General features: G+C 43.3%; 1 protein-coding gene across 9 annotated transcripts in view; it reads right to left on the bottom strand.

Annotated features, from left to right (window-relative positions):
- The window catches only part of LOC145509220 (uncharacterized), a 169,768-nt gene that overhangs the window by 47,876 nt on the left and 108,138 nt on the right, over nucleotides 1–13,754 (bottom strand). For 3 of the 9 annotated variants that reach the window (XR_014055925.1, XR_014055921.1, XR_014055920.1), the window contains one exon: nucleotides 5,188–5,306. Coding sequence is in view for 2 of the 9 variants with exons in the window: in XM_081497565.1 (XP_081353691.1) it covers nucleotides 4,783–4,850; nucleotides 5,188–5,306 (187 nt within the window). In the remaining 7 variants the exon portion in view is untranslated. Of the gene's footprint in view, nucleotides 1–2,658; nucleotides 4,277–4,782; nucleotides 4,851–5,187; nucleotides 5,307–12,562 lie in introns of those variants that run through there. The other 6 variants (XM_081497565.1, XM_081497564.1, XR_014055923.1 and 3 more) reach the window with 4 other exon arrangements.

Genomic DNA, 13,754 nt, shown 5'->3' with positions numbered 1-13,754 from the left:
TTCTGGGTCTCCTAGAGGGTCAGATAAGAATACTATTAGAATTATTAAGACTGTTAATAAGAACAAAGCAACCAAGGGATCCTCAACTTTGTAGTTCGGATGAAATGAGATTTTTCTAGAACTGAATGAGATCCCTGTTGGATTACTAGACTCTGTTTCATGAAAGATTAGTAGTTAATCGACTGCTAAAACTGCAATAAAAAGGGGGGGGGGATAAAATGGAAGGCAAAGAATCAAATGAGGACCAGAATCCTCCTCTGATTCTTTTGAATAACTTTGTGCCAATGGGAGGAATGGCTAAAACAAAATTTGACAAACCTGTTTCTCCTCTAAAGGACACTGAGACTTATTGCAACAGGTAATATAAACGCTATGGCTATTAAAGAAATAGCTGATTCTAATGTTCATAATTCTAATAAAGTGTAAAATTCACATGGCAGACTTCTTGCTACATGAATAAAAGAAAGAACATGGAACCTTCATTTCCATGTAAGTAACAAATAATCCATAGATTGTTTACATATTGGTACATATAACTTGCACTTCATGTACAACATATTGCTAGAAATAAATCTGTTGTGATTTCATTTGCAAAAGTAAACAAATACAAAGCAAACAATGGGAATTTCATTATGATATTTGATGGGGATGGTGGATCAATAAATGCATTGTTAAGAATTATGATTAACATCTTGAATTTTCAAATGTTCATCATTACTGTTCTTACAGTCAAAACACAATGATTTTTCCTTTCATTGCCATGTTTCAATTCCAAGTAAGAATATTGATGACATTCATTGTATTGTTAGGTTTATAAGGTTTTTTCCAAAATCTTCATAAATTTGTAGTAGGTTTGGATTTATTAACATGGTAGAATTAATTGTGTTATCCTAATGAATTTTGATGAGTGATTTGGGGGATTAATTTTTTTTAATATATATGGTAACTGTTAGTAGTTTTTGGTAATGCAACAGCTGTGGCTATTAAGCATGATGCTGAGGTTTGAGTTAAAAATTGTCTTGGGTATATTTCCTTTCTGTAATGATGGAAATACAGATTAAAGTCACAATGCAATATTTGTTCACATTCACTAAACAATTAGAATCAAGATCAAATATTTACAGCAATGTAGAAAATCAGAAACTATATGCTTTGCTTGTGGATATGGAAAACAGTAGACTATATGTACAATAGTTTGGCATTTCCTCAGAAAGATAAAAATACACTTACTGTTTATTTCACCAACTCCACTCTTGGATATACATGAAAACAGCTGTTCAAACAACAACTGGTACACAACTTCTCATAGCAACATTATTCACAATAGCCCAAAGGTAGATGAAAGGTTGTTGCTGAGCCATGAACGACGCCAAGATTCTTGGGCTCCAGAGAGGAATTCAATCCTGAGCCAGTGACAAGGCTTGATCGCTCTGAGCTTTTGTGTAATATAGTTTTATTAAAGTACAAAAGAGATAGAAAAAGCTTCTGACATAGACATCAGAAAGGGGGAGAAAGAGTGCCCCCCTTGCTAGTCTTTAGCCAGATGATATATAGCTACTAGCAGGCTGCTGATTAGAGAAAGGAAATGTCTCAAAACTCAGAGACTGGCACCAGGCCCCTCACCCACAACATGCACTGAGACAACATTGGCACAAGGTGAGTCATCCCAGGCCATAAAACGGTTGACATGAATCTTGAAGAAAGGCAGGTTTCGAAGCAAAAACATAGTCTCATTAACATAGCTTGACAGAACATTTGCATGAGTAAAACACACTGGTTTGTCAAGGTTCTGACTCTTACGTGGAACTGACTTGAAGAAAGACAGAGTCTACGATAAATACATAGTTCATTAACATAGCTTAGAAAAACATTTCCATAAGAAAAATGCATTGGTTAGCTCAAGGTTTGAGAAAAGCTAAGTTCAGGTGGATCCAGGTGTCATCATGGCAACACAGAATTTTAAAAGAAGCCTCCTTTTAATTTTGTGTAGAGAAGGGAAAAAATCTGACTCTTGTAGTGTGTTTCCTCCAGCCACTTAAGAAAGAGATAAAACATGTCTGACACTTGCAGCCCGTTTCCTCCCTCTGGAGACCCCTGGCCTTCTCTCAGAACCCATTCAACTGTCCATCAGGAGATGAGTGAATATGCAAAATAGGGCACACACAAAAGCTTCAACAATATTCTACTATACAAAAAATACAATGAAATGGCGTGGCCACCATGCAGACATTACAGAAATTCCTCAAAAACTAACAAATGGAATTAACATACTATGTCAATTCCAATTCAGGTTTTGTACCTAAAAGGTTTGAAAAAAATGGGCTGACAAAAAAAAACAATTCTACACTCATATTCACAACAGCATTATTCACATGGCCAACAAATGGAAGGAATCCAAGTGTCCATGGGCAGACAATTACACAAACAAACTGTGGTATACACACAATGTAATATGATTCAGTCTTTAAAAGTAGGTAATTCTGACCATGCTACAATGTGGATGAACCTTACAGCCGTTACGTTACAATGTGGATGAACCTTATAGTCATCATGTTGTGTGAAACACACCAGACCAAAAAAGGACAAACATTCTGTGATCCCACGAGTGTGAGACATCCAAACAAGCCAAACTCAAAAACAGAAAAAACAGAAAGTGACTTCCAGGGGTTGAAAAGAGTTGATATTTCATGGACGCAGCTTCACGTGGGGAAACTGACGTCCCATAACATCTCCAAAACCAGTTATACAAATAATTGGAAACCATGTGCAATCAAATGAATGTAGAAAGAAATTTCCCAACTTACATCAAATTCACTCAAACTTCTCAACAGACAAAATGCAACACTGTATCTACAGTACTTCAGTTTTGCTTATGAATTTTAACCAAAAAAACTAAAGTCTATCCCAAAAAGGATATAAAATTTATAACATGACCTTTAAAAAATTAAAAATTTAAACTCTGTAAAAGACCTTATTCAGAAAACCTAAACACAAGCCACAAACAGAGAAATATATGTACAAAATACATATCTGATAAAGGGTTGTACCTAAATAATACTTAAAAATCTGGAACAACCACATTAAAAATGTATAAATCTGAACACCTGGCCAAAGAAAACATACAGATAGTAAATAAACATCAAAAGTTATACATCATTAGGAAATTACAAATTAAAACTACAGTGATGTAGCACTACACACCTATTAGAACCAGTAAACTCATGAAAAAAACTGTGGCTTCCCTGGTGGCTCAGTGGTAAATAATCCACCTGCCAATGCAAGAGATTCAAGTTTGATCCCTTATCTGGGAAGATCCCACATGCCACAGCACAACTTAACTGTTTTTTTACAAAGCTACACAAGGCTCACCTGAGGATCAAACATTGCATGTCTAGTATTTAGAAAACAGCTTTGAAAAAGTGTCCAAACAAAAATTATCATGCAATCATGCACAGCAGCTCTACTTGTAATAGCTACAAACTTTCAAATATCAGGATGTCTTCCACAGATGACTGTGTAAGCAAACTGGGATACATCCAAAGTGAGGGGGAGCAAAGGCTACCCCAAAATACACCTCTTCAGCATGAGAATTCAGTTCAGTCGCTCAATAGTGTCCGACTCTTTGCGACCCCATGAACGGCAGCACGCCAGGCCTCCCTGTCCATCATCAACTCCTGGAGTTTACTCAAACTTATGTCCATTGAGTCGGTGATGCCATCCAACCATCTCATCCTCTGTCATCCCCTTCTCCTCCTGCCCTCAATCTTTCCCAGCATCAGGGTCTTTTCAAATGAGTCAGTTCGTCGCATCAGGTAGCCAAAGTATTGGAGTTTCAGCTTCGACATCAGTCCTTCCAATGAATATTCAGGACTTGTTTCCTTTAGGATGGACTGGTTGGATCTCCTTGCAGTTCAAGGGATCTCAAGAGTCTTCTCCAACACCACAGTTCAAAAGCATCAGTTCTTTGGCGCTCAGCTTTCTTTATAGTCCAACTCTCACATCCAGACACGACTACTGGAAAAACCACAGCCTTGACTAGATGGACCTTTGTTGGCAAAGTAATGTCTCTGCTTTTTAATATGCTGTCTAGGTTGGTCATAACTTTTCTTCCAAGGAGTAAGTGTCTTTTAATTTCATGAGAATTAAAAGCATGAGAATTATTTGGAGCTAATTAATTTTTTTAGAGGACACATGATCGTCTCTGAAGCCCAAGTCAAAATGGCTCTTCTGTGAGTCACAATGACCAGAGAAATCTCATTTCGAAGGAAGTCTCTCTCTATACCAAATAGAAGGAAGACAGTCTTGAGAAACTCTTTATCAATAGGAAAAGGTAAGATGTAAATCTGCACAACAACCATACCCTTCTCTTCTTTTGTGTTTTATTTGTTTGTTTATTTGGCTGCGCCGAGTTGACCTTCATTTAGGCAAGCCAGATATTTAGCTGCAACAAGCAAACTCTTAGCTGTGGCATGTGGGATTGACTAAGGATTGAACCTGGGCACACTTCTTTAGGAGGGCAAAGCCTTAGACACTGAATGGTTTCTCCAAAGAACACACAAGGTACACATGTTACTAAACTGGTTTGTACAAGTGAAGGTAGTTCATACTACAACACTCTATGTTTACAATGATTTAAATGGTAAATGGCATGTTATTTATTTTTAATTACAATGGGAAAAAAGAATGTAGTATTGATACGTGTTACAACATGAATAAACATTACAAACATCTTTAGTGAAAAAAAATTCTATACAGAAAAAGCCACTCTGATTGCATATTCACCTTGTCTGCTTTAAGTCCACCAAGGTTGTCCAAATGACCGAAAATCTCAGTAACACTCCAAACAAAAACTAGATGAGGATGGGAAAAAATATATATTCATACAATTGGGATAACTGCGGAAAGTGGAAGTGGGCCTGTGAGTTACATTATAATGTGTAAACCATATGATTTCCTGATTTTGGTGGTTATGTGTTGGTTCTGCAGGAGAAAGTGTCCATTTTGGATAAAACGCATGGAGTATTTTAGGTGATGTGGTAAATGGGAGTACTTTTTACCATTATTAGGAGCTTTCTCTACATTTTAGATTACTGGAAAGTAAATTGTTTTTCAAAACAACCATGTCAATACACAAAATAAAATCAGGTAAGATAGGCATGAAACTTTCTTATAGAGGCCAAGACTTACCCAGACCAAGTTCAAGGGAAGTTATGATAATCATTGTCCTTGCAGGAGTATGGTATGGAGAAGCACCATGGAAAGAGCCCATTAGTAGCCACCATGTCTTGGGTCCTCTGGATGACCTACTGCAGGAGAAACAGACTTTACAAATAAAATTTTCCACATAACTTCACAAAAAGTTGTTAGAATACATTCAGTAAAGTTGAATAATTTGAAATCAATATACAAAAATCAGTTGTGTTTCTATACACTACTAACAATCAGAAAAATAAACTAAGAAAATCCCACTTATAACTGCATCAAAAAGAATAAAACATATAGCAACAAATTTAACCAAGGACATAAAAGACCAGTAGTCTATTTCCGTATGATAGTAACTAGATAACTAGAAACCACTGATAAACCAAAGAAAACACAAATAAACAGAAATATATTCCACACTCAAGCACTGGAACAATGAGTAATTAGAATGTCCATTCCAACCAAAGCCATCAGCAAATGCACTGCAATCACAAAAAATATCCAATGGCATTTTTCATAGAAATAGAAATATTCCTAATATTAGTCTGTAACAACTAAGGACCTTGAACAGCCAAAAAGACTTGAGAAAAAGAACACACCTGGTAGCATCTTTCTCTCTGACTTCAAACTACAACACGGAGCTGTAGTAACCACAACAGTGAGAAACTGGCACCAACACAGACACATGGACTCGAGGAAAGAATAAAGAGCCCAGGAATAAACCCACATGAACATGGTCAGTTCATAAAAATCAAGCCAAGAACATGCAAAGAGAAAAGGACAGTCCTCTCAAGAAACAGTGACAGGAATACACTAAAGAACATCAATGGTCATCCTAAAGAACATCACTGGTCATCCTCTAAATCATCTAACAGAAATCTAACTGAAAACGCACCATTTTGCACATGGAGCTCTTTCCCCCCGGAGTCCTCTGAGATGGACCTCCGGTCAGTGCTCAGCTGAACACAGGAAAGGTCTACTTCGTCCTCATTTTTCCCTCTTGCAGCGCCTCCCTGCTGGCGGGCACTGAGGCAGCCCCGCTCCTCTCAGCCTGGACGCAGCCCCGTTATCCAGAAGCCCGAGCCCTGACGATCCTGAGGAGACAAAGCTCCCGCCAGCTGGTCACCGAGCCCAGTCTGAAGGCAAAGCGTCCTGTGCCCGTGGGTCAGAGGCGGGTTTGGCGCCCCCTGCGGGCCGCCAGAGAAGAGCGGGCAGCCCCGCGCTCGCAGAGCCCAGAGGCCTCATCCAGCAGCAGCTCTGCTGTGAGCACTCAGACTGGAAGCCCGAACTGAAATGGAGCAGAATAGCTCCGTGAACCTCCTCAAAACATGGCTAAGGAACAATTAGAGCCTATATGGACTGCAGCCATAAAAGGAACGCATTTGAGTCAGTTCTAATGAAGTGGATGAACCTAGAGCCTATTAAGCAGTATTAAGCAGTAGTCAGAAAGAGAAAAACTAACATCATACATTAATGCATATATATGGAATCTAGAAGGCTGGTACTGACAAATCTGTTTGCACACTAGCAATGGAGACGCAGACAGAGGCAACGGACTTATGGACAAGGGTAGGGGACAAGAGGGAGAGGAAGGATGGAGAGCAGCATGGACGCACCGACATGTGTAAGTGAGGCGGCCAATGGGAATCTGCTGTACCACTCCGGGACTGACACTGGGGCTCTGTGATAACCCAGAGAGGTGGGGCTGGGCAGGAGGAGGGAGAGAGATTCAAGAGGGAGGGGACATATGTACACCTGTGTTTAATTCATGCTGATGTATGACAGAAATCAAACCATTAGTGTAAAGCAACCATCAATCAATTAAAAATAAATAAATAAATTTGCTGTATGTCTCAGGAAACTCAAACAGGGGCTCCGTATCAACCTAGAGGGGTGGGATGGTGAGGGAGATGCGAGAAAGGTTCAAAAGGGAGGGGATATATGCGTACCTATGGCTGATTCATGTTGAGGTTTGACAGAAAACAGCACAATTCTGTAAAGCAATTATCCTTCAATTAAAAAAAAGTTTAAAAAATAAGAAAATAAATAGATGTTTAAAAAAAACCATATGGAATGAAATGAACATAAACACAAACTTTGCAACTGACACCACAATTCAATTAAAAACTATAAAAATTTTAGAAAACAACAAAAGGTCTACATGACCTTCAGTCTCGTGATGAGTTCTAACACACAACAAAAAAGACAACTTACCAAATTTTTAACATAAATTAATTAAAACACTGACGTTTAAAAATGTATACCTTTACTCTGTGAAGGACCTTGTCAAGAAAACCAAAAGACAAAGTGTTAAGGGAACCACTGACCACCCACCCTTGCCAGGCAACAGAGAAGAGAAACCACTTGCAGGAGTCATCCTACAGCAGGAGGTCCTGTTAAGGAACCAGGAACTAACAAGCTACCACCAACCAAAGAATTCTGGAGAGGTCAAAAAGAGAAGGGAGACTCCAGTCCAGAGGTCCTACCAACCTCACAGGATCCTCCTCACTGGAATCCATCTCAGCTGAGTGATGCGTGTGCCCCCAGGAAGGATCCCAATTCAGAATGACTGGCAAGAAACAAACCAGAAACTAACCCAATGACCATAAAACCTGAGACTGTGAGCCACGTGGCAGAGCAGTTCTCTCAGTTTCCCTCACCCTCCTGCCCTCCGCCCCGGCAGGTCTTCCCAATAAAGTCTCTCCCTTGGACAGCACTCCTCTCCTCGGACAATTCATTTCCAAGTGTCAGACAAGAACCCACTCTCAAGCCCTGGAAGGGATCCCCCTTCCTTCATCAAAACCACAATCCAGGAGAAAATATCTTCAAAATGCTATCTTGCAGAGAAGGAAATGGCACCCCCTCCAGTATTCTGGCCTCAGAAATCCCAGGGACAGAGGAGCTTGGTGGGCTACAGTCCAACAGCAGGGCATTTCTGAGGGTAGGAAACAGTCTCAGGAAAGTTGAGGCGCTCGCCAAAGGCTCCAGAGCTTTCGATGGCACAGCCAGAACTGTGGCTGAGGACTCCCAGCTTCCAGGCCTCTTGATCCTGGCCTCTCTCACCAGATACACATGTGGAAAACTAGAATCTAAAATATGTCTGAGGGCTTCCCTCGTGGCTTGTGGTAAAGAATCTGCCTGCTAATGCAGGAGATTCAGGGTTGATCCCTGGTACGGGAAGATCCCACATGCTATGGAGCAACTAAGCCCATGTGCCACAACTGCTGAGCCTGTGCTCTAGATCCTGGAAGCCCCAACGCCGAGCTCACATACTGCAACTACTGAAGCCCGTGAGCCTGTGCCCCACAGAAAGAGGAACCACTGCAGTGAGAAGCCCACACACCACTAGTTATGGCCCATGCTGGCCATAGCTAGAGTAAAGCCCACACATGAAGACCCAGCACAGCCGAAAATAAATAAAAGTTAAATAAAAGTATTGTTTCAAAAAACGCATATCTGATAAAGAATCTGTACTCAAATTGTCCAAGAACTCTAGGGCAAACAAACCCAGTAATAATTGGTAAAGATTGACACAGACACCTGGCCACAGAAGATATACTGATAGTAAACAATCATACAAAAACATACTCAAGATGCTGGTGGAATGCATGCACAGCATGCAAAGGTGCCTAAATGGAGATCAGGGAAACCCAGTTAACAGAAAGGACTCAGGATCAGGAAAGGAAGTGAGGAAAGGAGGCTCATCGTCCTATTCAGAGAAGCCCAGCAGAGAGTTCTGCAGGTGGAAGAGGACGAGGAAGCAGGCTGGAGCTGTGTAAAGGATGAAAGGAGGAACTAAAGCAGGGTCCTCTAACCTCCAGGATCTAATGCCTGATGATCTGAAGTGGAACTGGTGTAATAACAATAGAAATAAAGTGTACAATAAATACAATTCACTTGAATCATCCCAAAACCTTCCCCCACCCCTGTCCGTCAAAAAATTGTCTTCCACAAAACCCCCTGAAGTCAAGGAAGGAATTTCAAGTGTACTCAGCTGTCCCAGGTTGCTGGCTTAGGGAGATGCTGAAGCAGGGGTGTCCCAAGAGGTAGAACCTCCCTTGTGTGGGGTCCTCAACAGACCTCCAATAGCCTTGGAGATAATGGGAGAGACTTGTTTCATTTTTTAAATATCCGTGTGGGATAAACTTAAAGCCTAGCAATTCTATTACAGTCCTCATAATAAAAAGTTTTCTTTACTGATCTGTGAAGTACCAACTGTGAAGTTCAGTTCAGTTCAGTCGCTCAGTCATGTCCGACTCTTTGCGACCCCGTGAACCGCAGCACGCCAGCCTCCCTGTCCATCACCAACTCCCAGAGTCCACCCAAACCCATGTTCGTTGAGTCGATGATGATGCCATCCAACCATCTCAGCCTCTGTTGTCCCCTTCTCCTCCTGCCCTCAATCTTTCCCAGCATGAGGGTCTTTTCAAATGAGTTAGCTCTTCACATCAGGAAGACCACTGTTCTAATATACCTCATAGTGTTGCTGACCCTTCCACGGATATAATTTTGTGAAATTGAACTTATTCAATAAAAACTATGAGGAATCTGACCTGTGCCCAGCACTCTCCCAAGTCTGGGGATGCAGTGAAAATACTCCATAAGATGCATAGCTGATAGGCACATTCTTTAAAAAAGCTGTTTACCTTTTCACCCATAGTTTATCCTCAATGTCAACACTTGCTGATTAAAGACTATGCTGTGTAGAAAGCTCATCAAAAACCTAGGAGCCAGGGTTCCTGGAAGGATATCCCATTCTCCCTTGGACAGTCCTCCACCCCCTCTGGGTCTCAGTTTTCTCATCTGTAAAAACTTGGACATCTGACTATAATTCATTCCTGGAAACCAAGCCTATTGAGGGAGAGAGGAAATATCACCCAGGCCTACTCTAAGGCCTGCATGATGGGTCAGATTTAAAGAAACCAGATTTAAAGAAAAATATGTCCTTGCTGGTTTTCAGTTAGACAGACAGATACAATGCCAGAAGGAGCCCCTGGCCCTGTGGGATTTGCCTGGGAAACTTGTCTGGGAACTTCTTACTCATCAGGAGATGGCTCTGAGCTGGATTTCCACAAACAAGGGCACCCATGCAAAGGACAAGCCTGCAGAGCTCCGTGCCCATCAGCCACAGAAAGAGACTGACTGCAGGTTCGCAACAGCTCAGCATTTACAAGTGACCTCCCAGGGCCTTTGCCAAACTGCTGGGGCACCACTGGGTTTTCTCCTTCCTTCCCTTTTCTCACTCTTTTCTCAAAAAACACACATTTCTTCATAGAATGCCACAGTGGAAGGAAAATTGACCTTCAATTTTTAGCCCTCAATTTACAAAAAAGAGGTTCTAGAGGTTTTGTTTTTAAATTAAAGAACAACATAATTTAAAATTTTTAAACGTTTAAAATGAATTTTTATTCAGTTCCAAGATACCAAACTCATTGCACACGGTCTCCATGGAAAGGCCTCTCGGCAGGACAGCCACTGATTCCGCAATGCAAGGGCAGCAAGGTGACCTCCTACCTTCTGTTCCGCCTGGGTGGCCACCAGGTGTTTTAATCCATGCCTCTCTAAGGTGTAATTGTGAAACCCTTTCCTTTCCCTAGGCTTCCCTGATAACTCAGTTGGTAACGAATCTGCCTGCAATGCAGGAGAGCTGGGTTCAATCCCTAGGTTGGGAAGATCGCCTGGAGAAGGGATAAGCTACCCACTTCAGTATTCTGGCCTGGAGAATTCCACGGACTGTAAGCATAGTCCACAGGGTCCCAAAGAGTTGGACACCACTGAGCGACTTTCACTTTCACTTTTCCCTTTCCCATCCCAGCAGGAGGCCAAGGGCTGGCAAGACTGCAAAAGAGTAGGAAGCAGGGCTGGGCAGCCGTCCAGAGCGGGGCTTCGCGGGTCCCAGCAGGTGAGATCTCCATGAAGGATAAATCCCTTGGACTCTCCATTGGCCAAAGGCGACTCTCTCAGAGCAACGGCCCCTCTCAGGTTCTGCTTACAGAGACCTCGCTAGGGGCACTAGGCTGCTTGGGAAAACCGCGACTGAGCTTTATGCCAGGGGGTAGGCTTGGGAATGTCCTCAAAACCTTTTCCCAAAGGCGACCCCTTCCTGGGTCGGAGGTTAGGGGGTTCCAAGGCTGTGCCAACAGGGAGAGTGTAATACGTGCTTCCCTCCACGCTGGGGCCACTGAGCCCCAGTCCCCTTACCTGTGGTTCGCACGGAGGCCTAACGGGAGCAGGAACCCACAAAAGAGGCGCTCTCATCCGCCACACGCTGGTTCCCAAGACCCCTGCCAGCTCGCCTGGGTCCCGCGGCAGGAGCTGGGAGGAGGTGCGCAGGCGCCCTCGGCCCCAGACCCAAGCAAGGGGCACTCCGCCCTGACGCCTGCTCCCAGGAGAGGCGCGGGCCTCGCTACAGTGCCCGGGGGAGCCTCAGCCAGGGCTGAGCAAATCCCGCCGCACCCAGACCGCGTCCACGTCGAGCCAGAGAGTCCATGCGCTCGCTGGCCGTGCGTCTGTTCCCTTTCCCGCCAGCGCCAGGGAGGAAGCATGCCCATGCCCCACCGCGAGCGATACGCCCGTGCACCAACTCCCTCCGCACGGACACCACGCCAGGCTGGACTCACCGAGACCAATGCCGCCAAGAGAACAGCGTGGCGGGCCTGGCTTGGACCAGGGGGCGCTGCAGGCCCCTGCAGACAACCCAAGGTTTTAAATGGAAAAAGGACTTGAATAGACCCTTCTCCAGATAAGACATACAAATGGTCAACAAGCGAGTGAAAAGATGTTAAACTTCATTAGCCATTATGCAAATGCAAATTAACACCATAATGTCACAACCTCCAACACCAGAAGGCCTACAACCAAAAAAAAACTAAAAATAACGAATATTGGCAACAATGTAGAGAAACTGAACAGTTTCCCACGGAAAAATGAATAAGTTGTGGAGATGGATGAGAGATTATGTGTACAACAATGTGAATGTAGTTAATGCTATAGAACTATATACTTGAAATGGTTTAAATGCTCAATGTTACATATTTTTAATGGCAATGGAAAAAAAATGAATGAATCAGTTATGATACATGTTACAACATGACTGATCATTTAAGATATTAAGTCAAGTAAGTCAAGAAAAGCCACCCAGGTCATAATCATCCTGTGTGTTTTAAATCCACAAGGTTTCTGAAAAGGAGGGAGTGTCAGCTGGGAAAACTGGACTCCACACACCAAAGAGCAGCACTGGGCTCTGTCTACACCACACAGAAGCCAGTGTCCCACACCAAGCCGCCCTCTCCTGGGCCCTCTGAAGAAAGCTACCCTCAGTGTCAGCCACTCACAGGAACTTCCCCCCACTTTTCCTCACCTTTTCCTTCAGCACCTCCAACTCCCGGCAGGTCCTGAGGAGACCGGGCTCCTGTCAGTGTGAACTGGATGCCACAGGGTCCCAAAGCTGAAGCCCCAGTGCGTCCTGAGGAGACCCAGCTTCCACCAGCATCATCTCCCCCTCCGGTTGTCTGGAAGCCCAGGTTGTCTCCAGGGACTCTGCCCTGAGGGTTTGACAAGCTAAAGCCCCAGCGGATCCTGAGGAGACTGGGCTTCAGGTGGCCATGTGCAGACCAAAGTCTGTGGGCAGACCGTGCATTCCTGCCAGCTCGTGGAGGCAGGCTCTGCATTCACAACCAGCAAAGAGAAGGTGCGGACCAAGGTGCTCTCACAGTTCTGCTGAGGCCCTGGCCCCTAAGGGCAGTTCTGCAGGGTCCATTAAACTGTGTAGTTCAGTTCAGTCACTCAGTCGTGTCTGATTCTTTGTGACCCCATGGACTGCAACACGCGAGGCCTCCCTGTCCTTCACCAACTCCCGGACTTTACTCAAACTCATGTCCATTGAGTCGGTGATGCCATCCAACCATCTCATCCTCTGTTGTCGCCTTCTCCTCCTGCGCTCAATCTTTCCCAGCATCAGGGTCTTTTCAAATGAGTCAGTTCTTCGCATCAGGTGGCCAAAGTATTGGAGTTTCAGTTTCGACATCATTCCTTCCAATGAATATTCAGGACTGATTTCCTTTAGGATGGACTATTTGGATCTCCTTGCAGTCCAAGGGGCTCTCAAGAGTCTTCTCCAACACCACAGTTCAAAAGCATCGATTCTTTGGCACTCAGCTTTCTTTATAGTCCAACTCTCACACCCATACATGACTACTGGAAAAACTATAGCCTTGAATAGATGGACCTTTGTTGGCAAAGTCATGTCTCTACTTTTTAATATGCTGTCTAGGTTGGTCATAACTTTTCTTCCAAGGAACAAATGTCTTTTAATTTCATGGCTGCAATCATCATCTGCAGTGATTTTGGAGCCCCCCAAAATAAAGTCAGTCACTGTTTCCATTGTTTTCCCATCTATTTGCCATGAAGTGATGGGACCGGATGCCATGATCTTAGTTTTCTGAATGTTGAGCTTTAAGCCAACTTTTTCACTCTCCACTCTCACTTTCATCAAGAGACTCTTTAGTTCTTCTTCACTTTCTGCCATAAGGGTGGTGTCATCTGCATATCTG

Source organism: Giraffa tippelskirchi, chromosome 6, assembly GCF_054371585.1.
Source record: "Giraffa tippelskirchi isolate mGirTip1 chromosome 6, T2T-mGirTip1v1.2.pri, whole genome shotgun sequence".
Lineage (NCBI taxonomy): Eukaryota > Metazoa > Chordata > Mammalia > Artiodactyla > Giraffidae > Giraffa > Giraffa tippelskirchi.
Note: the sequence above shows the minus strand (reverse complement) of the source record. Positions and strands in the feature narration are given on the sequence as shown.